Here is a 25,229-nt window from a genome sequence, read left to right as displayed (position 1 = left end):
GTTTATATACACAATTTCTGATCTGCATACTAATAAATTTGTTCCTTATCTGCAGACTTGTAACACTGCACGGTTTTACAAGAATCCATAAATTAAGAGATTTAAAAGGAGAATACTGGACATTGGCTGTATTGAAAAAAAGGTTAAAAGAGCTAAAATCTTCGACCCCCTCTCAAGGGTGTAGAATGTCTTCGGCTATTCTGCATTCTTGCCTTGAGAATTTTAATCGTTATAATAAAATCATCATAGGCTCGTAGATTGAATGAGTATACTAGATTCGTTGAAAAGTATGTAACAGGCAGAAGAAAGCGTTTCCAAATACATTAAGTATATGTACTCTTGATCAGGATCAATAGCCGAGTCGGTCAAGACGTGTCCGTCTGTCTGTATGAATATCGAGATCTTAGGAACTATATATGATTGAAGGTTGAGATTCAGCATACACAGCGCAAGTTTGTTGACCCATGTTGCCACGCCAATTATAACGCCCACAAGCTGCACAAATATGCCACGCTCACACTTTTGAAAAATATGTTGATGTTTTTTCACGTTTATGTTAGTCTTGTAAATTTCTATCGGTTTGGCAAAAACTTTTGCCACGCCCACTCTAACTCATACGCCTACATTTTTGAAATTTTTTTTAATTTTTTCATTTACTAATTAAATAAAATAATTATTGCCCGCGACTAGCTTAGGGCTTAACTGCATATTGCACATATTCGTGTCGGTTAATGTCTCGTAATACCCTGATCCTAGTTCCTGATTATTGCTACCACCACCGTGGGACTTTAACCGTAAAGGAAATTACCAAAAGGAAATCATTTCCAAATTTCCAAAAATTTGTGCAAAAATTGAAAGCTGGAGTTGGAGACAAGGTGAATTTTTTTTTGTGCTGAACTATTACACCTCGCTTTCAATTCTTGGCACTCACGTATCAATATAGAAGAGCTAGATTGTATGAAAATTAGTCAATATGCTTTATTTTCTATAAAATACATACATATATTGAACAACATTTATTTATTTATTTTATTTATTACTGTAATCACTGTCGATTACGCACTTATACTTACAGCCTTATATACCACCAGCTGCACCGGTGAACTGTCGTTTTCGCTTCCGCTATTGCACTGGTGTTCTTTTTCATTTTGTTCTTTGGTGCTCCTTTTTCGTTCGGTGCTTTTAGATTATCGGAACGCCAAGAGACACGCTACCCTGTATTCGCCGTTGTAAAGACCCCGAAAATACACAATTGATACACGCTGAGCTTCTGTTATTGATCCGTTTTATTCGTTCTTTGGTAATACGACTTATCAATCATGTGGTTCACAATTGACTGAATCTCCCTCTCTCGCTGCCCACTCATCGCCGCGTCTCCCCGCTCCCGTGTCAGTGACGTCGCTGCTTGTCCCAGTAGCGTCGCTGTTTGGTACAGGTTCCCACATCCCTCCTCTATATTTGAGACAGAGCTTCAGTGGTTTCACCTTTGAAGGTGAGTGTTGAGCAGGTGCTTCCGACGGCTGGTCTTCTAGGGCCTCCTGAAAAGATGCTGGAATGGTTTGGAGAATACCCAACACGGGCGCTGGTGCGACAGATACGTCGCCTGGAATCTTCTTTAGGTGTGCAACGTTCCTCATTAATGTTCTGCCGCCACCTGCTATCTTTATGTCTCTCTAATACCTCAAACTCAGTTTGGTCAAAAGTCGGTGTTAGTTTATTTGGAAAAACTACGTTTTCTAGCAACACTTTATCGCCAATCTTAATATCGATTTTCTTAGCTCCTATCTTTTTATCCGCTGCATCCTTTCCTTTTTTTTTTGCACGATATCTCTATCTCTTTCCGCAGAGTCTGTGAACTGTTCATTTAATTCTTCAATCCCTGATATTTTGTCGCGTATTATTCTATTAAATATTAATTGGGTTGGGGCAATCGCTGTGGTTCCATGGTGAGTTACATTATGCACCAGCACAAGCTTTTGTATCTCCTCCTTAAGTTTTTTTGAATTTTTTTTTTGTTTTCTTTTTCGCACGGGTCCCACGGCCACACCTTCCGCCCAACCGACCGAGGGGCGCTGCCGTGTATCGTACGGCTCGATTCGCGAGAAGATAGACTCGTTATAGAAAAGAGAACAGAGACGAGGAAATGAACATAATGTCATAAATAATAATAAATAATGTAACTAAATAATAACATAACTCTAATAAATATTAGTGTTAGCAGGATCTAATTATGTACTAAAAAAGTTAAAATTGATTGCTTTAAGAGCGGCAGAGGCAAAATTACTGAGAATAGGATAAAGTCTATTATAGAAAGAACATAATACTCTGTAGGGGTCAATTCGGGACTATTAACATCACCACGATGGTGAATCGGTAAACCGATTCAGTGCAATCCGAGTGAACTACGTATTGTGGACTCCAAACAGGTGATCGGACGGACTAGCGAAATAAATAAGGCTTTGGTCATGTCATGGGTTGGCACGACAAAAGGTCATAACTTCACACTTGGAGCCATTTAAATATAATACGTTATCACGGCACCATATATATATATACTTTATATAGTCATTTCCATTATGGGACCGAGAGTTAGGATTTTCAACGAAAACAACTTTTAGATTTATATTTTGGCTAGTAATTATTACCCAGCCTCAGTTCAATAATATCCCCAATTTACATTTGAGGTTTAGCTGTTTTCGTTGGTTTGTTTTTCCTTATTTGGCTTGCATAAGGTAGCCTGCTTCACCCGACCTTTAAATTATTTTTTTTTTTTGCAACTCATATTAATTCCCTAGCTTTTTTCTTAAAAGATGGTAATAATTTCTTCTCTTTTGGTTTCTGTTGGCAAAGTGCCGATTTGCATTCTCTCTGTTTACTCCTTCTCTCCTTTTCCTTATTATTTCCATGTAAATGCCGGCGGCATTTTTTTAGAGTTTTAAATGCACACAAACTTTCGGCCTCTTCTTCTTTGTCTGATTGGCAAATTTACCAAATTTTTTTAGTTAATATTATTATTTACCGATATTGTCACTCGTCGCCAATGTAATGACCCGATTATTCAGTAACGTAACACACTTTTTGGCTTTCGGTGGAAGTCAATTTATTACCAATATGTCTTGCCATTGACACAGCGCGTTCCTTGGTCGACTCCACTAGAGTAAACTGTCTTCTCCCTCTCAGTCGCTCTTCACGCTTTTCCGATGCTTGATTGTTGGCAATGCCGGTCATCACAGTGATCTTGGGAAAAATGTATGTCAAAGGGTTCAAAGTTTATGTCATTGAATTGAGTTGATTAATTTTTATGGTTCTGAACTTATGTTTTTGACCAATGGTCATATAAGTTTCTCGGTTTATACACGTTATTCTTTGGGTTTTTATTATTGGGTCATAATCCCAAAGATAACAACTTCATTTAATTATATACTAGTATTTCAGACCTTAGCCTTCTCCGCTTGTTTTTTGTAAGTTTTATATGAAACGCAAACATATTAGTAAAAATAGTTTGAACAATTTTTTTTGGTTTCACACTATCTTTTCGTCATCATCCTTAAGTGTGGAATGATCTTAAGACTTGCCATTGTCGGTGAGTTCTACTTCTGCAACAATATATGCAAGCTATACAACCTATAAATATAGCAATCTGTCCCAGTTGATAAACAAATTTCAAACTCCAATCTCAGCAGCATTGCCTTTGCCTTTGTCTTTGTCACCAACACTTAGGGCTGCCTTAGGCTGCTTGTCTTTGCCCTTCTTTGGCGACAATAGCACCCCTAGCATAAATAACCAAAATTAATCAATCAACTTTTTGCGCTTCAATCAAACTGCATCAGTCAGCAAATTTTAATTTCACAATGCATTGAAATAACTTCAGCATAAAGCTTTTATCTGAAACATAACTGAAAGTTGGATGAAGTTCGAATAAAAAGCTTCTGGCCGAGGTTGAGTGGATCAGGATTAAGGATTAGAACATCAGTCTGAATCAGTCTGAATCGGGACGAGATCGTGAACAATATAAAACCAAAGATAAGCTAGTAATTAAGTGTCTTGTAATAGTATAAGTGAAAAAGTCTATCACAGAATAAATAATAAATAATAAAAATGAAAACTATTTTTTAAATTATTAAATAGTAACAATTTTAATTTGCATAATTAAATGTATATTTTTAAATTCTTTTTACAAAAACGGCAAACATATCAGTGACCATATCCGCAACAAACGCAATAAATTATTAAATAGTAACAATTTTAATTTGCATAATTAAATGTATATTTTTAAATTCTTTTTACAAAAACGGCAATCATATCAGTGACCATATCCGCAACAAACGCAATAAAGTCAAATAGGGTTTTTAAAAATCTTGGGGAACTTAGTGAATTTATTAATTTTGTATTAATGCAGTCTTAAAATTTATTTATTTTGAACTATTGGCACTATTTTATTATTTATACCATATAAGTAATAATCCGAGTATTTCGACCGACATATATTAAAGAAAAATTTTACATTATTATACAGAATTATTACTACATCCATAAATAAATAGAATAGAAATGGAATTTATTATGTTGAATTTCCCACACGTAAATATTGATAGATTTAGACAATCTTTGAAATAAAATAGAAATAAAACAATATTTAAATGTAACTTAAAGATATACTCTGTATCCTGCAGTAAAAATGCAAATACCATGGAATTTATACCGTGCCAATTTTTAACACTGAAGGTTATGAAAAAAAGGATGCATATAGATGCATTCAGTGGGAGCTCTATATTACAAAAAATTTGCAATTCTTGTAAAATATTTTGGTGTACCTTTTTCAACATTTCTAATATGCTAAAAATCTTGAAAAGCAATAAAATCGAATTTATCGAACATAGAATTTCCGACGATTCCTTATTGTTTACAGCGGTCTTGTTGTTTAACAAGTTAACATTCTACAATGTCGGTTATTGAAAATGTGCCGGTGAATACATTTCGGAATTATTTAAATATTTTAAATGATTCCTCTTCTAAAGATGAACTTAAGCTTAAAGCTACTCAAGAGCTGAGTGAACACTTTGAAATGATAATGCAAAGTCCGGCATATCCGTCGTTCTTAGAAAATTCTTTAAAAATATTTATGCGGATACTTCAGGATGGTGAACCTCAGTTTATTCAAGAAAACACAATGCAACACGTAAGTTTTTAAATTTAGCATTGTATAGTCCTAAATTAAGAAATTAATTAATACTTGTTTGTAATAACTGTCTATGAATTTGGGCTTTAATATAGTTATCTTTAAAAAAATGAAAATGTTTTGTGTTTACATTTGTAACTCCCAATAATCAGCACTTTTATGTTTGTATAATATTTTTTAAATACTTATTTATGTTTAGCATATTACATATGTACGATAGAGAGAGCTACCGGTGCCCTAGGAACAATCTTTCAAAACTGAAAACCGCTGTTTCTGATATTCAAAACGACCGTGCATTGTGTTTATGCTAGGCAGCTACTTAGTTTTGCGCGGAGAATATAAATACATTGCCAGTAGAAGTATGATTCAATGCAAAAAGAGTATATTTTTATTTTCGATATAAACTTAATTTAATTTTTAAATTTTAAACACATTTATTATTTATTATGTGCTTTCTTAGCTAGTATTATGTTTGCAAAACTTGAAACTAAAGAAATTGGTGTTTTGTGCAGCTTGCTGGCGGGGTAACATACGTCTAAGGCTCTGCAAACGTCATGCTTAATTTCAAGACTAGGCTAGCGATCCTGATCAGCTCAAGTTTCTTGACCCATGTTGTCACGCCTGCTCAGCACTGTCCTCAGAAAAAAGAATAAGCAGAGGGGTCCTTTCAATGCAAACAATCCATATTCGATGTTTGTATACAATCAATATCCAAAGCGTTGTTACCGAAATAATGTAAACAAAAGGGCAGTAAACGTAAGATTTTCAACACCAGCTTAAGTCTTCAGCTGTGATCAAATGAATAAAGACTTAAAACCTACTTCATTTATTCATTTTGTTTATTCTTAGCGTTGACCTCGGTCGACTGAGGGGACATAAGTTTGAGTCGATACTCTACCAGCAACGAGTATAATAAAATGAAATTTATATCATCAAAGTTATGATTTAAGTGTGTGTTTTGGCATGTGTATAAACCCAAAAATTGAAAGGAATTGCACGTGTTAGTAACACCATACTTGAGAACACGATCCGCTGCGTACTTGAGCTGGCTTTAACGATTTCAAAAATTCTGGAGCGTGCAAAAACGTAAAATATGTATCTTTATATGTTAAGTGGACCGTTTTGCCAATTCCCTATCCCATAGGCTCGGAAATTTCTCGGCCCACGACATGCCTACTACACCGACACAGGAAAGTTGAAAAAAATTTAGAGTTAAATGGAATGCATTACACTTTCTTATTAATTCCTGGCAAGTATTACATCAACACGATCTAATTCATCTAAAAGAAGAACTGAACTTATATTTTCAAAACAAGGCTGGCTCGAGAATTAAGAGACAACTAGTCTTCCTGGTGTGGTAGGATGGATAATCAAAAGGCCCCTGGACCGTGCAGTAGCATAGTTTACGTACGGTAGATATAAGAATTAAATTGTCATCTCGGTCCTATTTATAAGCTAGCTTTAAGCAATAAGAATGTTTGTCTAGCTCACTCACACATGTACACACGGAGCATAAGAAAATGAGAACGCGCTTTTCAAAAGAAAGGTCGTTATAAAGGAAGTTTAATCAGACTGTAGCATCGTTTACACTGGGCTCTAAAAACGATTACGATAATATACTACTGGTTGAAACCTGGCTTAACACTAACCTTTGCCTGTTTGCCGCACTTACTGTAATACACTCATCAAACTGTTCGATAATGACTCCATTCGGATCAGTTGGCGGTGGCTATATCTGGCACGGATTAGAAGCCGTTTAATCTGTCTTCTTATATTCACCCGGGAAGCGACGCTGCTACATATCAGGTCCACATGCACATTTTTTTATGGACATTTGATTCGCTTCAGTCCCATGAAATTATTGACATCTCAATTTCTTTGACCACCTTTTTATAAAAACTTATTGACAATAGTAGAAATATGATCTGAAGATGTTAGTTTACGGAACCACAGAAGAACCACAAGATTATCAAACCGTGTTATTCTGTCCAAGGATCAAAAAGCCGATAACTAAAAGAATTTTTTGTCATCGCTCGCATCCAATTTATTACTTTTTTTTATGGAGAGTGATCACAGAGGGGGAACTGTGAGGATTCCAGGGATAAAATTAAGAGTTTCAGTAGAGGCTTGCTAAAGACTTCCGCACAGAATCTAAGTACATAGCCAGGGATTTCATCGGAACCTACAGGCTTAGACAGGCTTAACACTCTGGAGGTCGTAAAACAGTGATCTTTCGTTTCGAGTGGGACAAATTATGAAATTCTACCTTGTTGCTGCCTAAAAGTAATTCCGTTTGGAACTTCGTGATTTGTGCATAAACAATATATGTGCAAATCATACAAGGCGGTTTTGAGCTTTAACTTTACTTAAATCGCTCTTGCTGCTGAGTGCTCTGTTGAATAACAATTTGTGTCTGGAATATTCAGACAAGATTAAAGGTAGTGAACATATGAGTGCAAATACATACACAAGGAGTTATATTTTGCGCGTACACAGCCAAATAACAGAAGCTGTCGCTAATTCCTCATTGGGCTCATCTTCCCGCCTAAACCGAATTTAGAATCTCTGCTTCTGCCGTATAGTTATTGTTGATGATTCTCGTGACTCTAAAATACTTAGTTCAGGGGGAGATTTCAAAGCAGACTTCACAAATGCATCTGCACTCAATCTTTGCTGATTGCATTTCTCCGAGTGATTGTGGCCAACAGTGTCCACTATAGCATAACGCACCATCGATGCCCCCTCTTGAGCTCCCAAAATTTCTTGGAGGCTATGCAAACTGCCTAGACTTGTATTCTATGTCTAAAGACAGTTCAGTTTGGTTCCGTTTCAATGCTTTGTGAACTTCGTGAACGGTCGGAAAAATTTAAATCTCGTTTTCCCGGTCTAAATAAAGTTGGATCCGGCGAGTCAGCCCAAATAGGAGGAGCATTTGGAATACCCAGCCTTCAAAAATTTAATTCCAACGTGGGATTTTGCCATGACAAGCTATGCCCCAGGCAATCAGGGGGAAAGTAATTCAACATCTGTGTTGCGTAGGTCCGACCGTCTTGCCACAAGTATCAGCCCTTCAACATGTGGCTTCTGTAATGCTCCTGAGAGAGCCTTAAAAACATGATCCCTGCTGATCAATTAAAATAAGCAAAAAGGTTCGAACTTTGCATACATTGCCTTAAGACTGGTCATCAACTGGAAGTGCAACTCCAGCAATGGTCGTGCATGCGGATCTAAGCACCACACTCTTCTTCACATGGGCACCACAGCTTGAAGAAAAGCTTGCATCTGATTCGCATCTGCACTCCGCGTAACGTCTGCTACTCTTCTTGCTCAGGATCTTCAGTTTTTTCAGTTTTGATTCAGATGGTTCGTCGTTAAATATTTCAATGCGAACTCGAACGTCTTAATACTCGACCGACATCACTGATGTTATTGCCTCCAATATTACCTAATGTCAGCCCAAATAAAACATTTGAAATCGCTATACACATAAATCGACTTATTATTTCTCGAAAAAAAGCTAATAAAAAGCTTATTAGCTCAACATTTGGTTTTTGAAAAAATATGGCAAATGTAGCGGATAGTTTTTTCAAAAAATAGAGAGAATAGCGATAATAAGAGGCATCCGCCATACGGTTTAGGAGTAAACCAATTAAAGCTAAATATAAAATTATTAACCTCAGGAAGTTTACCTAGCGAAAACCATGAATTCGTTTGGTGGACTTTTCTAATTTTTCTTTTATTACGATACCTGTGACGATTGTCGTCACCTCGAACTTAGTATGGGATGGATCTTCAGGTTGAGTAAGATGAGCTACACTGAACAAAAACACACTTTCATGATTGTTGCAACACATAGATAAAATAATCGACGAAGAGAGTTTCGAATACAACTGACTGACTTGCGACAATGATATATTGGGCAAGCTGTCAATAAAGTCATGTTCTGCTATAGCGAGACTTGTAAGACACCACCAGTGCCAGGTACAATAATAACACCTAAAGCTATTAATTGGTCACTATCGAACAGTCTATTTGAAACGGATTGGATATCGGACAAATGATTTAGATCTTCTGGGAATTCAGAAGTCGACGGAACGTAAGAGTACGTAAAATAAACAGATCTATAGGAAAACGACAGCTTAACGCATATGAATTGTAACTTTCAGGACTCGTCAAAAAGTAACTCCTCTGAAAATTAAGACTCCACCTGTCCGTCTGGTTAGACGATCATACCTTTATATTGTAAACATACCTGGGACTTTAATCAATATACCTCCGGCTTTAATCAAGTCTCTGTATACAATTTAGTTAGGGACAATTAGGGCCAACTTGAGCAGGTAGTCCGGACTCTATTCCACTGTGGTGGTAAAATAATCGGGAGAGGATCCCTGGTTGAGAAACCATTACAGAAAAGTCGGAATCTCTGGCGATCCCAAACTAAACTCCCTGCCGATTTTAGTAACATTTGAGGTTTTTCAGCGATCGATAGCTGATCAGCTGTGGAGTCATGTTGATCACTTTCTAGAGGCAAATTTAGCGCGGAAATGAATTCATCAGCTCGACAAAAACTATCTCTAGCCATGCAAAACTGCTGCTTAGTCGTTTCAAGCCACCTTTAGTTTGGCGGATAACCGATTAGGCAATCATCACAAAAGTATTTAAGATTTCGGCCGCTAAAACCAGCTCACCTAGTGTACCATTTTATCACATAGCCAAAACGTCATTTCTTTCTGGTCAGGCTTTGTAATCCGTTTATTTTTATAGCACACAACATTTGTATCCTATTGTACGGTTGTACCGCAAAAGAGCAGTCTGTCCGCGTAGAATTTAAGATTTTGTGCGGAAAAGCGAGAGACAATGCATTTTATGTGCAAATAACAGTTGACAACGCATGAAAAACAGATTCAAAACAAGATAGAATGCTATATTCGAGTTCCCCGACTGTCAGATACCCATTACTCAGCTAGTGTGAATGCGACCGAGAAATGTGATAATTTTTCTGGGATATCGATTGATATTGGGGAATAAAATGAGAAACAAATTTTAAAATTGCTTGGGCCTTCGTATTTTAAATAAACAGCGATTTCTCTTATAACTTCAGATGTTGCAGGCAGAATTATTTTCTAGGGAGTGTATTATATTAATGTTTATATTCCCGAAATTATTAGGCCTTACAATGAACAATTGTTCCTGGTAATATGGGTCAGCAAACTTACCATGTCTTTAGAATCTATTTGCTTATTCCCTCACAACCTCCTAGCTTTTATAGTTCCTCAGATCCCGACGTTTACACCGATCCTTATATATCAATATAAAGGATATATATATTTTATGTGGTCGGAAACGCTTCCTTCTAACTGTCACTTAATTTTTATCGAATGTAGTTTACCCTTTTACACTACGATTTATGGGTATATAAGTGACTGTCCTATAGTCGAGTTTCCCTACTAGTAGATACTCGTTACTCAGATAATGGAAGTAAGAATGTAAAAAAATTAAAAAAAGATGAAAAATTGTGGTAATGACGGTTTTGGCACGCCCACTCTAACGCCAACTAGTCTCTCAAAATCTATCGATATCACAGAAAAATTATGAAATTTCGCGTTCTGATAGTCGGGGAAGTCAGCTAAGCATTCTCTCTTGTTAATTCTAAAGAGGTGGGACAGCCGTAAATTGATTGCTCTTCTTCATCTTCTGTGCTTGGGGTGTGGTGTTCATACCTGAAATGTTGGCAAAAAAAATTGACAAGAATATTATGGTGTTAGGTTGACTTTGATCCATTGATGAATGCTAAGGCCTCGGAATCATTTTCAATGTATCCTGTTGTACACTATTTTTATTTTTTTCTTAAATACATAAATACAATAAATAAAGTTTAAAGCGCACAGCCACGTTCTAAAAATAGGTTGCTTAACATCGAAAAACAATCTAAATGAAAAGTAACACAAAAGTGTTCTCATAACATTCCCATTTTAATTTCAGATACGTAAGCTGATTTTAGAGATGATTCATCGATTGCCTATAACGGAAAGCTTAAGGCAACATGTAAAGACAATAATAACAATGATGCTTAAAATACTTAAAACTGATAACGAAGAAAATGTCCTTGTATGTCTGCGCATTATAATTGAACTGCATAAGCATTTTCGACCATCATTTAATTCTGAAGTAAGTAAAGATTTTTCATAATACTCGATATTCAAAAATTCATATAACCTGTGTTGTAGAGTTCATTTTTATTGGTAAACAAAAAATGTTTTATTATTTAACAACCGAGACTGTATAGTCGAATTCCCCGACTACACAGCTAGTGGAAATACCAACGCAAAAATTCGGCATTACGATAGATGTAAGGCATTAAATGAAAGAATTAAAAAAAAATTTTTAAAATGTGTGCTGTGAACAGATTTGGGCGGTTTTATGGCGTTAGAAGAGGCGTGGCCAGAGTGTTTTTGGTATTACCGGTAGAAATTGTCAAAAAAAACAATAAAACAAAGAAAAATCAAAACATTTTTCAAAGGTGCGGCGTACAGGTTTTGGGCGATTTGTGGGTGTTAGAGTGTGCGTGGCGATTTTTGTTTGGCAAGTCGATAGAAATTTACAAGACTAAGAAAAAAAAATACTTCGAAATTGTAGGCGTGGCAGTTTTGGGCGGTTTGAGGGCGTTAGAGTGTCCGTGGCAAACAGTTATTCACCAAACTTGCGCAGCGTCTTTGTCTCTAGAATCTGTTTGCTGAATCTCAACCTTCTAGCTTTTATAGTTTTATAGTTCATACGGACAGTCGGACAGACGGACATGGCTAGATGACTGCTAATCCGACTTAATCTAAATCTGAGCGCTCACAACAAAATCCCAGCCCATCGATTTGGATTTCGAGAAAGCCGCGGAACCACTGAGCAAGTGAAACGTATTTTAGCTTAAATATGAGCAGGATTCAAAAATAGAGAATACTTTACGGACGTATTTTTAAATGTGTTCCCGAGCATTCGACTGGTTTGGTGGCCTAATGTTTACAGTTAAGACAGCTTTACCCGAAAGCACATACAAACTTCTAAGGTCATACCTCTATGAAAGAAAGTTTGCACTGTCACTGCCACTGATCATAAAATTGAGGCTGGAATACCCCAAGGCTGCGTTTTTGGTCCTTCTGTACGCCTCATCTATACAGCCGACATCCCTACAAATGCTCGCCACGGTAGCTGACGATACAGGTATCCTAAGCCATTCAAGGTCCCCTACCCAAGCTGCAGCACAGCTGGCATTGCACCTCATAGACGAACTGACTGGCGAAGGAGCAAATCAGAAAAGAGTGGCCACCACTTTTGTTGAACAACATACCACCCCCGAAAGCAGATGAGGTGACGTACTTAGGAGTACACCTCGACAGAAGACACACATGGCGCAGGCACGTTGATGTCAAAAAAATGCATTGTCAGGTCTCGCAGGCGCCAGCAACACCTTAACTTGTCTTCAATTATTGTCAACATTGTAGACACAATTAAGCTCTCCTCTATCTTGTACTCTCCCGCACCTTCTGCTGTTCGCAATGCAATTCCATTCATTCAATATTCATGCGCGCATCGATGCAGAATCTCGATCGCTAAAACCAATAGCGTTCGATAAATCGTTTGAAATCTCTACCCACAATTAGTCTTTTTATTGCTCATAATAGCTAATAAAAAGGCATATTAACATTTTGGTGACAACGACGTGATTCTGTTTATAAACAATATAGTGCAAATCGTAAAAATTTGTTTAAAGCTTTAACTTTAATTAATTCTGTGTTGTTGCTGAGTTCGTTGTTGGAATATTTTGACAAGGCAGTGAGCATTAATAGTAACTCCGTTGGTTACGCAAGATTGCGTGTACATATAGAGTTATTTTTACGCTTACGTACCCAAATAACGAAAGCTGCAGCTAATTTTTCTTTGCGCTCGTCTTCGTTGCTGTTGCTATGGCTGCTGAAAACAGGATCATAAACGCTTCTCAGCACATATCACAAACTATTTAACGAATGTTACTCTGCGACTAGAAAACTATAATTGCAGGAAAAAACTTTTCCGATTTCTTTATTTTTTGAAAAGAAAAGATTTATGTTAATTAATAATAAAAACGCTAAAAAAACACTTTTTGATAATGCATTAAGTAGATGTATTCTTTTGAATATGTTAAGGAAATTCAAAACCCGAAGTCCGCCGATTGCTCATACTTGTAAATCGTGCACAATCGGGTACAACCCGAACACTGTTGCCTACACACAGTCACACAGTCTGCAGAATAAGCATATTTTTAAATTTTATTTTAATTTTACAATGTCCTCATTTAAAATTATATGAAGAATATGAAGATGCATTATATTATAAATTAAAACAATATACAATTAAATAATCGCAACACTAATATGTAAAATAAATAGAATTTTATTTTACTGAATGATTACCATATTTGTTTTTGAGAAAAACACTGACCGATTATATTATAATTCTTGTAGTTTTGAATAAAAAAAATATTATTATTTTTGTTTTCTGGATTGCGAGTCCGAGCTTTGAACGTGGGAACGTGCCGATGGTGCGAGGGCTTAAGCAAGGAATGTTTAAATTAGGCAACGGATGTTTAGTCTACCAGTGGGTGACTTATCTAGAGTTTGGGTTTATTCCACTCAAGCTTGTCTTGAGGATCATTTGACATTCTTGGAGTGTAGGGTGGTGTTTGGGTTGTACACCCAAACATTGTACATTGTACATGTACATGTGGTATGTGTATTATTGTGTAGGCATGTGCCAGTCGCTATATTTTTGATCACTATAGTAATGGAAGAAGGGCAAGCAGAATTTAAAGAAAAGGTACTTACGAAAACCAAACGACGAAAAGGATTCTGTTGGCTTATTATGTTTCTATTCAGTTGTATTTTCAGTTTTGAGCCGTCAAGATCGTCAGTGTTTTAAACAACGGAAATGACATATTACACATTGCTAATTGTAACATAAATGTAAATATGTAAACGGTATTTAATTATTTGCCAACACTTATTTAAAAAAATATAATTCATGGCAATAATTTTTAAATAATATTTTAGTAGATCATATTGCAACGAAATTGACCAAAACTCTATATATGTAACGTCGTTTCGTAGATTCCGCCCTTATAGCACAAGTACGAACGCATATGTACCCATTATCTCGTTTATTTTTTTAACAAACAAGCAAGAAAGTGCATTCTATTTTTACCATTTAAAAGAAAAGGGTATACTAGATTCGTTGAAAAGTTTGAAACAGGCAGAAAGAAGCGTTTTCGACCATATAAAGTATATATATTTTTGATCAGAATCTAGCTATTGATCTGATCTCTAAAAGCTAATATTATTAATATTAATATTAAGCATACAGATTCTAGAGACAAAGATGAATCGCAAGTTTGTTGACCCATGGTGACACGCCCTAAAGCCGCAAAAAAACTGACACGCCCATATTTTCGAACCCTTTTTCGATATTTGTGTATAATTTTATTAGTCTTTTAAATTTCTATCGATTTGCCAAAACAGTTCTTGCCAAACCCACACTTTGGAACAATTTTTAAATTTTTTCTCATTTTATTCCCCAATATCTTTTGATATCCCAGAAAAATGATGAAATTTCGCGTTTGCATTCACACTAGCTGAGTAACGGGTATCTAAAAGTCGGTGAACTCGACTATAGTATTCTCTCTTGTTTTTGCCTGAACATTGTGGCATGAAAGAAGATTGCACCACCACCACCAAGCTTTGCGTCGATGTTTTGATGGCTGGTCAATTTTAATTAAGGAGGTGGTGTTCAATTGTATCATCCGTTTTGGAAGGAATTGTATCTTGTTTTGGTCGGCCCAGTAATCACAAACTCCAATATATTTATTCAGCTGTTGTGCAAGGAAAAGTTGTCCTGGGACAAAAGCCTTCCTTTGGAACACGATTCAGAAGGGCAAGATATATGCTGTAGTTTTAAACAAATTCCGCATGGAGTAACCCTTTCTCCTGAATTAGAGATTCATATTTCCCAATGCTCGATTGCTCTCGAGGAGCTCTTCCAGCGAACTTAACGAGTTCCCTTTGTCGGCCCATGGACTGCCCTTTCTGAGTAACCCCATAACTGAATGACCACAAACAGTAGTAACGGAGAAACCTTTACTACTCGTCGAAGAGCCTTGCTTGTAAAATATCGGTGCACTGATATTGTTGCACGTTCCAAATATGTGAATTCATGTGCTTCTTTGGAGGGTACGTTTGGAAACATCCATAAGTTATGCAAGCGAATTCGACATTCTGGGTTTTTATTCTGTAGAATACGCACTGATTGAACTTAACTCAAAATACAATCTATATCTTGCGTACCGCAGATTCTTTTCCCTCTCATTGTGATAGCTCAAAATGCAGAAATTCTACCCGACAAAAATAATTTAGCTTTTACAGATTTAGTGTGCCGGACTTACATAAACATCGAAATCCTGTCACGATTATCTCTAACTTCTAACGAATCTAATTGAGACTTGACTACCTATCGGTAGCCCTAAACCGTTCCGCGATACCACCATTTACAACCTTTTACCCTTAATCTCCGGCTTCCTGAAGCTTGTTTTCTGTCTTTTAATCATAATTTTTAAACTTCTTATTTATATTTTAGATTCAACTTTTTTTGGGATTTGTTAAGGAAATCTATACAAGTCTTCCTAACCATCTTACATCTATATTTGAAACATCGAATGATATTTGGGTTACCGATTTAAAGGACTTAAATTTGGAAGTACTTTTATCCGAAGCATATTCTGTTAGAACTATCCATGTTGAAAAGGCACTGGATTCAAATTCTCAACAACAAATTGTAAGTATTTTTAGCTAATAACTGTGAATACACAAAATATATTTAAAAAAAAAATGTTTCCACAACCACTTCTTAGTATGAGTATTTTGTAGAGTAGAAGAGAATATGCCATAGTCGAGTTCCCCGACTACCAGCTAGTGTGAATGCGAACGGGAAATTTCATAATTTTTCTCATTTTATTCAGAAAAATTACACAATTTTGTGTTCGCACTCCCGCATTGACTATATCATTCTCTCTATTTTTTTGTAGTATCTCACTTAATTTAAGAAAAGTCCTATTTTGTAACAATATTTACTAATCATCTGTTTTTCTTTTCAGTATAATCTCCTTCCTCGTGGAGTATTGTCTTTAAAAGTTTTACAAGAGCTACCTATAATAGTTGTACTAATGTATCAAATATATAAAAACGCTGTACATCAAGAAGTTTCTGAATTCATTCCTCTTATATTGACGACTATTAATTTGCAACCAACAGTAACACGAAGGTAATTATTATTATTATTTTTTTTTCTCACGGGTCCCACGGCCACACCTCCCGCCCAACTGACCGAGGGGCGCTGCCGTGTATCGTACGGCTCGATTCGCGAGAAGATGATGATGTAATATACGGTTTGCATCTGAATGTCGGCTAGGCAGTAAGAAGTTTTTTTTGGACCGATTCAATGTGGTATGAGTAAACTACGTATTGAGGACTCAAGACAGGTGGTCCATACTAACGAATCGGACGGATAAAGGTTTTGGTCGTGTTAGGATCAGCAAATACCTTGGACCACCTTTTTATAAAACCAAGCACAGCCCTGGCCTTATTGACAATAGTCGAAATATGGTCAGTTTTAGTTTAGGGTCCAGAGTTTAGGGTCCAGAGGAACACCAAGATCATCAATCCGTGTTATTCTGTCCAAAGGGCACTCAGTCAGAGTGTAAGTTGCACGTATTGGGTTGACCCGACAAAAGGTCATAACTCTACGCTTGGAGCCATTTAAGTTTAATACGTTATCACGGCACCATATTTGAAAGCTGTATTGATCAGATTGTAAGTCCAAATGCCTCGAAATGTCCTTGCGCTGGAGGCATAATTTAACATCGTCTGCGCACATAAGTACACGTGAATGTTTTATTACTAAGGGGAGGTCGTTAAAAATTAGGTGAAAAGAAGCGGACAAAGGTGACTCCCTTGCGGGACACCAGATGCAAAGACACTAGAATAACAAGATGCGTAACGGCCATACATTGGTTTATAGACAAGAACGTGTATATGGAGTTTGGGCAATATGATGAAAAAAATTAAAATTAATAATTCACGCCCTGACTATTATAATCTTAAAGTTTTTTAAATTCGTTTGTTAAGATCGCCACTCGAATTAGCTACCCTTTACATATTTATATATATGTTGATAATTAATTATGTGTAATATATATACACTACTTTTATTTGTGCTCAACAATATGATAAATTTTTTTATACACATTTGTTTTTTATTATTTTTAAAAATATTTCAAAAACTTTAATGTGTATGTTACAAATATTTAAAAAAAATATCAGATGGTGCCTTTAGTTTTCCGAAATATTAAAAATTTACGCAATACAAATTGATAAAATAGTTTGTTGCAAAAGTCATATCTTGAGGCACGAAGTGCGGACACAAGCACACAACAATCATTGCCTTATTAATTTTTCACACGTCGCAAGCTGAATACTCTAATGACAAATATTCTAGTATAAAGTCATTTTTGAAATTTTTTTCGTGATATGATTCGGCTATTACTATTTCTAAGCTTTATTTAAATAATAAATAGGGGCAATGCAAAACAAGAATTTTTCACATTGTGCCAATTGATCAAAAATAATATAGATTTAAAGGCAACGAATTTCTAAAATGAAGGGCATATTTTGTCAAAGTTACAATGCGTGAGCATACGTTTGCCACATACAAGTGTCTGCAATCACTGTATGCGTAGAAAAGAGCTGTTCGCTGTAGAGCTCTCCGCTCTCTCTCTCTTGAACAAAAATTCAAGAGAGCCTGAAGCCACCTCTAGAGACACGCTGAAAAAATCGTATGGTGTTACGCATCTTTTTAATCTAGTGTCTTTGCCAGATGTGATTTGGATAGATAGAGAATTTTCAAAGAGGACCTGTTGCGTCCTGCCATTCATATAGCTTGAAATCCAATTTAGAGGATCAACAGGGAAACCTTATTTCCTTATTAGAAGGTAATGATTAACAGAGTCAAATGCTTTACTAAAATCAGTGTAGATGACATCTGTTTGATGATTATTTTTGAAACCCTGTTTTACGAAAGAAGTTAGCTCTAAGAGGTTAGTGGTTGTTGATCTGCGTTTCATAAAACCGTGCTGACACGGTTATTTGATTGATCTACAAAGGTGCTGCAAATGAGGAGTGATAACATTTTCGAAAAGTTTTGGGATAGCCGACAATTTAGAGATTCCTCTGTAATTGCTTGCATCCAGTTTGCTACCTTTTCTGTGAAGAGGAATCACAAAGGACTCCTTCCATATATGAGGGAATTGTGAAGATTCCAGAGATAAGGTAAACAGTTTCAGTAGAGGCTTGCACAAGGCTTCCGCACAGAATCTGAGCACACAGCCAGGGATTCCATCGGGACCTGGCGAATAGACCGGTTTAACACGCTGAAGATCGTTAAGCAGTGAGCTTTCGTTTATAGTGGGGCAAAATATTAGATTCGACTTAGATACCGAATAAGAGTATGCCTGTTCGGAATGAGGTAAAGTTGAATATGTTGTTTGAAAAAACTTGGCGAATAGATCGGCTATTGCCTGATCCGATGTAACCGTAGTGATTTCATAAAATAGCGAGGAAGGGTAAGAACTTGTTTTTCGCTTAGTGCTAACGAAATTATAAAACTGTTTCGTATCCTGTGCAAACTGGAACTGTTCGAAGAGAACATGTTCGAACAGAATGTGTTCGAACAGAACAGAACATGTTCCAACAGAACAGAACATGTTCGAACAGAACATTTTCGAACAGAACAGAACATGTTCGAACGGAACATGTTCGAACGGAACATGTTCGAACGGAACAGAACATGTTCCAAACGAACAGAACATTTTCGAACAGAACAGAACAAAAAAAAAATTAGAGAAAAAAAAAAAGTGAAGAAGAATAAGAACTTGTTTTTCGCTTAGTGCTAACGAAATTATAAAACTGTTTCGGATCCTATACAAACTGGAACTTACAACGGTTTAAATAATTTTTGTAGCACTGAGCATTAAGCACGGTAAAGTTTAACCGAGCGCTTAAATATTTACAAAGGATGGACTGAGAACCGGTATTTTTAAATTTCATATAGAGTCTGGACTTTACATTTCTTAGGTGTGTCAACTCTTTATTAAACCAAGGAGGTTTAGAGATTGACGGATAGTACATCGGAACACAAGAGTCAAAAAATGATTTAATTGCGGTATAAAACATATTAATCGCATCCGCCATTATGTTGCAGGAGTAAAGATCGGACCAATTAAAGCCAGCTATAAAATTGTTTAGCCTCCGAAAATTTGCCTTGCGAAAACAGGGAATTCGCTTTGTTGACTTCTCTGAATTTACTTTTAATACCGTACCTAAGTCGATTTCCACCTCGAAAGTAGGATGATATTGATCTTCATGTTGAGTAAGAGGTACTACCCTGTACAGAAACACACTTTCAGGACTTGTTACAAAACATAGATCGAAAAGTCGACCAAGAGAGTTTGGAATATAATTAACTTGCGACAGCGATAAGTCGATCAAGCCGTCAATAAAGTCATGTTGTGCTAAAGGGAGAAGGATATTCGATCTTTTTTCTGGGGACCACATTGTGCCAGGTATATTAAAATCACCTAGAACTACCAATTGGTCCCTGGCAGAAAGTTTATTCAAGATGGACTGGATAGCGGACAGATGATTTTGATATTCTGGGAATTCAGAAGATATATAGGAATATAGGAGCACGTAATATAAACTGATCTGTCGGAAAAAGACAGCTTTACACATACGAATTCCGAGTTACGGGAATCGTCCAAAAGTAACTCCTCCGACGCGAGGGTAGATCTAACCGCAATTAAGACTCCACCTCCCCGTCTGGAGGGACGGTCAAACCTATATATAGTGTACATACCTGGGAAGACTTCGGAGTTGAGTATCTCCGGCTTTAACCAAGTCTCTGTGAGCACTATAATATGGGATGCAAATGAAAGACTATCACAATACAATTTGATTAATTTGCTACGCAAGCCTCTAACATTTTGATAGGAGATAGTAAGTTTTGTAGTTAGTTTTTTGAAGAGGAAGAAGATGAAGAGGCGGATGGTGCAGTGGTCTGGCCACGTGAGGGAAGTTTAATTCCCACGGGCACCTTTTTCTTATTTTTGGTCTTAGCTTCAAACTCTTTTACCACCATACTATCCGGCCAAAAATCACTCGAACATATAGTATGGTCGAAAAGAGCTCGTTTGGGACAGTTATCTTGAAAGATGATATGTCCCTAGCGTAAGAGAAATTACATTTTTCCACTTTTATATTATCGGCTTTTGTTTTGTCTTGTATATAAGACAATACATCCGACGATGTTTGATCAGGGGAAAGCCGAGAAACAAAAATTTGTTTCTTTAGTGGAACCACCGCGAGGGGTTTTGGCGCTGCAGATTGTATTTCTGAAGCGCCAACTTGTGCCGGTAGTCCGGACTCAGTGTTCCCTTGTGGTGGTAAACTAATCGAGACAGGTGGAATCACTGGTTGAGAAACCAGTGCAGACAATTCGGAATTTTTAGCAATCACAGGGTGGGGTCCATCCACAGCTGATTGATCGGATTGCTCCGAATCTTTTTTAGATGCTGCGATTGACAGCTGATCAGTTGTGGAGTCCTGTTGATCATTTGCCTGTGGTTGCGGGGCCTTAGGCAGCCTACCACCAGCGGCTTTTTTGCGCTTTGGAGATTCATCTAATAGCTTAAGGCCATTAAACTGTGAATTAAGCGCGGAAAGAAGATCATCGGCTCGACGAAAACTATCTCTAGCTACGCCAAAACGGTTGATCAGTTCTTTCAAGCCACCTTTAGTTTGGCGCATAAACGATTTCATCTCGTTCGCAACCACAAGGCAAGCATCACAACAGTAATTTAGATTTTTACCCTTGGCTAGGTCATCACTTGTACGGCCATTAAAACCAGCGCACTTAGTATGCACCATTCTATCACATAGCCAACAAGTCATTTTTGGCTGCTCAGGTTTTATAACCTGGCAACAATTTTTATAAAAGCAGACAAAATTTACGGTTTCCATGTTTAACTGAAATCAGACCACTGTGCGTGCACGAAAACACAAGACCAAAACTTTTAAGCGAACTGTTAAAAGAACCGCACGAGAGCAGTCTGCACGCTGAGAAATTTAAATTTTGTGTGGGAGAGCGTAAGAGAGAGAGAGAGAGTGAGAGCGAAAAGTGCAGTTTATGTGCATGCAAAAAACAACACCAAACACCACTGCGAACAACGCACAAAAAGGGAGAGTAACTGGCCTACAAATTACGTTGGCTTAAACGTTACCCCTTTATATATAATTGGAAAAATATTATGTTATGTCATTATCCATGAAGAAATACTGCATTTTGAGTTATTAATTGTGACAAACAGATCAATGGCATAAGGAACAGTTTTGGGACGAGATTTTTTAAACATTTGTAACTTTAAGATAGTAAGAAAAATTATTGTTAAAATAATAATAATTGAGAAAATGATGTAGCAAATGATAGAAATTGTGAAAAAGATTGTTCAAATTATCGATTTTCAGAAAAGGATTGTTCAAATAGAGATTCGGAAAATTATTGCTCAAATGATCTTGTTAGCATATTTGAAGATGACAGAGTAATGAATAATAACTAAAAATTTAATAATACGAAATACGTAAAATTGGAACGAAATTGTGGAAATGAGAGCAAGACATGTACTTATTATGACGACAACTTTGAGTTAGAAATACTATCAATTGAATACGAGAAGTGTGAAGCCAAAACGTCCAGAAGTCCCATCAATCAACTCAACTCAATTTTGACGAAACGAATCCATTCAGCTACCCTCCAAGACGATTATCATACGCAGAGAAAATTTAACTTCAGAATTTGTTAGACGATTACATAAAAGACGGGATTATACGTGCAAACGAGTCAGAATATGCATCACCAATTGTTCTTGTTAAGAAAAGAAAAATAGGTGTTTATACTCAAACTATTGATAAACTTTCTGAAAAGTCATTTTTACCAAACTAGATTTCAGAAACAGGTTTTTTCACGTGCATATGCACGAAAACGCAATCAATTACTCTGCGTTCACTACACCAATGGGACAGTACAAATGGCTCAGAATGTCGTTCGGCTTACGAAACGCTCCTGCAGTTTTTCAGAGATTTGTAAATAGAGTTTTCGCAGATTTGGTAAAATAAGATAAGGTTCTCATTTACATGAATGATATTTTGATAGCAACAAAAGATAGTAAAAGTCATATAAAAATATTTACAGAAGTGCCTAAGCGATTAGTAGATAACAAACTGGAATTAAGAATAGACAAATGCGAATTCTTTCAAAGCGAAATAAAGTATTTAGAATACGATATGTCATAAGCTGGTATTAAACAAGACTCAAGTAAGAAATTTTCTGGTACCGAAAAAAACGGATAAGTTCAGTGCCTTCTTGGATTATGCTCTTATTTTAGACGATTTTTCGAAAAAATAGAAATTCGGTGCGGCAGAGTTAAGAGTGTTTTAAAACATTAAAAGTGAATCTTCTAGAAGCCTCTATTTTAGCATTGTATAGAGTTCAAAATAGTGACAGATTGTAGTGCTTTTCCCCTAGCATTAAATAAAAAAGAATTAAGTCCAAGAAAAGCCAGGTGGGCGCTGTCTCTACAATATTATTAGTACACCTTAAAACATATGTAGGGTCGGTAATCGCATGCGTAATGGCATAGTTTATCGGAAGAACGATAAGAATTATCTTATTTTATGTACCGAGTGAAATGGAAAGTCTTGTTTTGTTTAATTATCATTATCAATTAGGACACGTTGGCATAGAAAAAATGGTAGAAATGATTTCAAAGAGCTACTGGTTTTCCAAAATAAGAGAAAAATCCTGCAAAAACAACAATATCTAGAAAGCAATATTAGCATTGAAAGACAATTTTAGGACGAAAATGTATTATTTCGGATCGCGGGACATGTATTACATCTGGGGAATTTCAAGATTTATTAGACAAAAATGAAATAAAACAGGCCCTATTATAGCTAAGTTGACTGAACCAGACAAAGGTCAGCATTGGGATACTGTTTTAGAAACGGTCGAATATGCGATTACCAATACAATGCAAAGATCAACTATCCAAGATCCAATTTCTGTTTGGAGTAGATTAATAGAAGGATTACAAGAAATAAATAAAAATAGTGAAGATATAAATTTATATAAAATTAGAGAAAAGGATAGTAAAAACATGCATAAAAAAATTACAAGAATACAAAAAGTTACGAAGAAAAGAAAAGATCCTTATAAATACGAAAAAGAAGATTTGGTGATCAAGAAGTTTGACTCACACATAGGCGTATCTAAAAAGTGAATCCCTATGATTAAAGGACCATATAGAATAACAAAAGTTTTGCGCAACGATAGACTTTGTGGTTGTCGTTGAAGGTTTCCAACAGTCTAGGCTTCCATAAGAGGAACTTTGGGCAGCAGCAAAAATGCGTTCTCCCTGAGTTCTCCCTGGAAAAGAATAAAGAACACTTCGTTTGTGGATGGAGAAGCTTTACATGTTTGTTAACTTAACTTAAGATTTCTATTGATTAATGGTTTGTGTCTTTACTATGAGTCTTTTGAAGAGTGAAGCTTTTCAAAAGACTGGTTAAAGTTTTTCATATGTAGGATAAATATGTTACTATATATAGTAAATTATTTGTTATATTGTTGAGTCGAACTAATGTCCCGCCAGTTGACTAAGGACAACGCTAAGTAATACAGAATTATCAAAGAAATAGTTTTCTCGTATTCTTTTGATCTCAGCTTTAAGACTATATATTAGTGACAAAAATCTTTCTTATACTGCCCTTTTGTTTACATTATTTCTGGAGCGAGATCGCCCGCTAGGGATATTGATTGTATAAAATGAGTTGGTCTGGATTGTGTGGTTTTTGCCACTCAGCATATTCTTATTTCTTTGGACAGTGCTAATTATGTGAATACGTCACTATATAGTTGTTAGTATAACTAGAAAAGGAAGCGGCCCCGCGAATACGCAGCTGTCTTAATGATGAAACTTCTCCTCGCAGCGCTTCGCACCTTCTCACCCCGTGAATACGCAGCATCTTACCGGAATGGGGACCTAGATATGCCCCTTTTATTCTGTCTCACAAAATAAATATTTTCTGTGGAGGATCCTGGACTGGCTGAGTATTTATCCTGGCCCGTTATTAGCATCCTTACAAATTATACCCGTAAGCGGGTATACTAAATTCGTTGAAAAGTATGTAACAGGTAGAAGGAAGCGTTTCCGACCATATAAAGTATGTATATTCTTGATCAGGATCAATAGACGAGGTGTTCTGACCCTGTCCGTCCGTCTGTCCATCTGTATGTCTGTCCGTTCGTATTAACGTCGAGATCTCAGAAACTAAAAACTAGAAGATTAAGATTTCATATATTAATTAGTCTTTCAAATTTCTATCGATCGAAATCGAAGGTGGAGCCAAAGTTTTAAACAAATAAACTATGGTAGGTTGAATAAACTAAAATTTATTTTTAAAACATTTATTCTTTAAAATACATATTTGCAAAGTACCAAATAGTTCATTTAGCATTTAAGGTAAAATATTTATGAAAGAAATATTAAAAATATTAAAAAAAACATTTTTGGCTTCAATGTAATCCGTTTTTCAAAACTATATTTTCAGAAATTCTCCTCAGAAAGAAATATATGTAGAATTCATGGGTGCACAAATTAAAACTCTGTCATTTTTGGCGTACATTGTCCGAATATTTCAGGTAAATTAATATTATTTATGTAAATGTTAAATGTATACATTTAAATTATACCTGTTACTCGTAGAGCAAAAGGGTATATTCCAAATTCATTGAAAAGCATGTATCATGTATAAGGAAGCGTTTCCGGCCATATAAACTATATATATTCTAGATCAGGATCAATAGC

At 36.2% G+C, this 25,229-nt stretch overlaps 1 protein-coding gene and 1 long non-coding RNA gene across 4 annotated transcripts in view; one reads left to right on the top strand and one right to left on the bottom strand.

The window, feature by feature from the left end:
* Positions 1 to 2,796: 2,796 nt before the first annotated feature.
* Positions 2,797 to 4,071, bottom strand: LOC117137218. Its single transcript, XR_004459140.1, has 2 exons — positions 3,438 to 4,071; positions 2,797 to 3,237 (listed from the first exon to the last, which is right to left on the bottom strand). It is a non-coding gene; the product is annotated as an uncharacterized LOC117137218 (long non-coding RNA).
* Positions 4,072 to 4,890: 819 nt separating this feature from the next.
* LOC117137959 (transcription-associated protein 1) overlaps positions 4,891 to 25,229 on the top strand; it is a 57,095-nt gene continuing 36,756 nt past the window's right edge. The window contains exons 1-5 of one of the 3 annotated variants that reach the window (XM_033299722.1): positions 4,905 to 5,179; positions 11,162 to 11,347; positions 15,833 to 16,030; positions 16,350 to 16,516; positions 24,973 to 25,063. In XM_033299722.1, coding sequence (XP_033155613.1) covers positions 4,943 to 5,179; positions 11,162 to 11,347; positions 15,833 to 16,030; positions 16,350 to 16,516; positions 24,973 to 25,063 — 879 coding nt within the window. In that variant the 5' untranslated portion in view covers positions 4,905 to 4,942. Of the gene's footprint in view, positions 5,180 to 6,028; positions 6,299 to 6,323; positions 6,462 to 11,161; positions 11,348 to 15,832; positions 16,031 to 16,349; positions 16,517 to 24,972; positions 25,064 to 25,229 lie in introns of those variants that run through there. The other 2 variants (XM_033299723.1, XM_033299725.1) reach the window with 2 other exon arrangements.

This window comes from Drosophila mauritiana, chromosome 2R, assembly GCF_004382145.1.
Source record: "Drosophila mauritiana strain mau12 chromosome 2R, ASM438214v1, whole genome shotgun sequence".
Lineage (NCBI taxonomy): Eukaryota > Metazoa > Arthropoda > Insecta > Diptera > Drosophilidae > Drosophila > Drosophila mauritiana.
The sequence above is the reverse complement of the archived record's forward strand: the minus strand, read 5'-3'. Positions and strand labels throughout refer to the sequence as shown.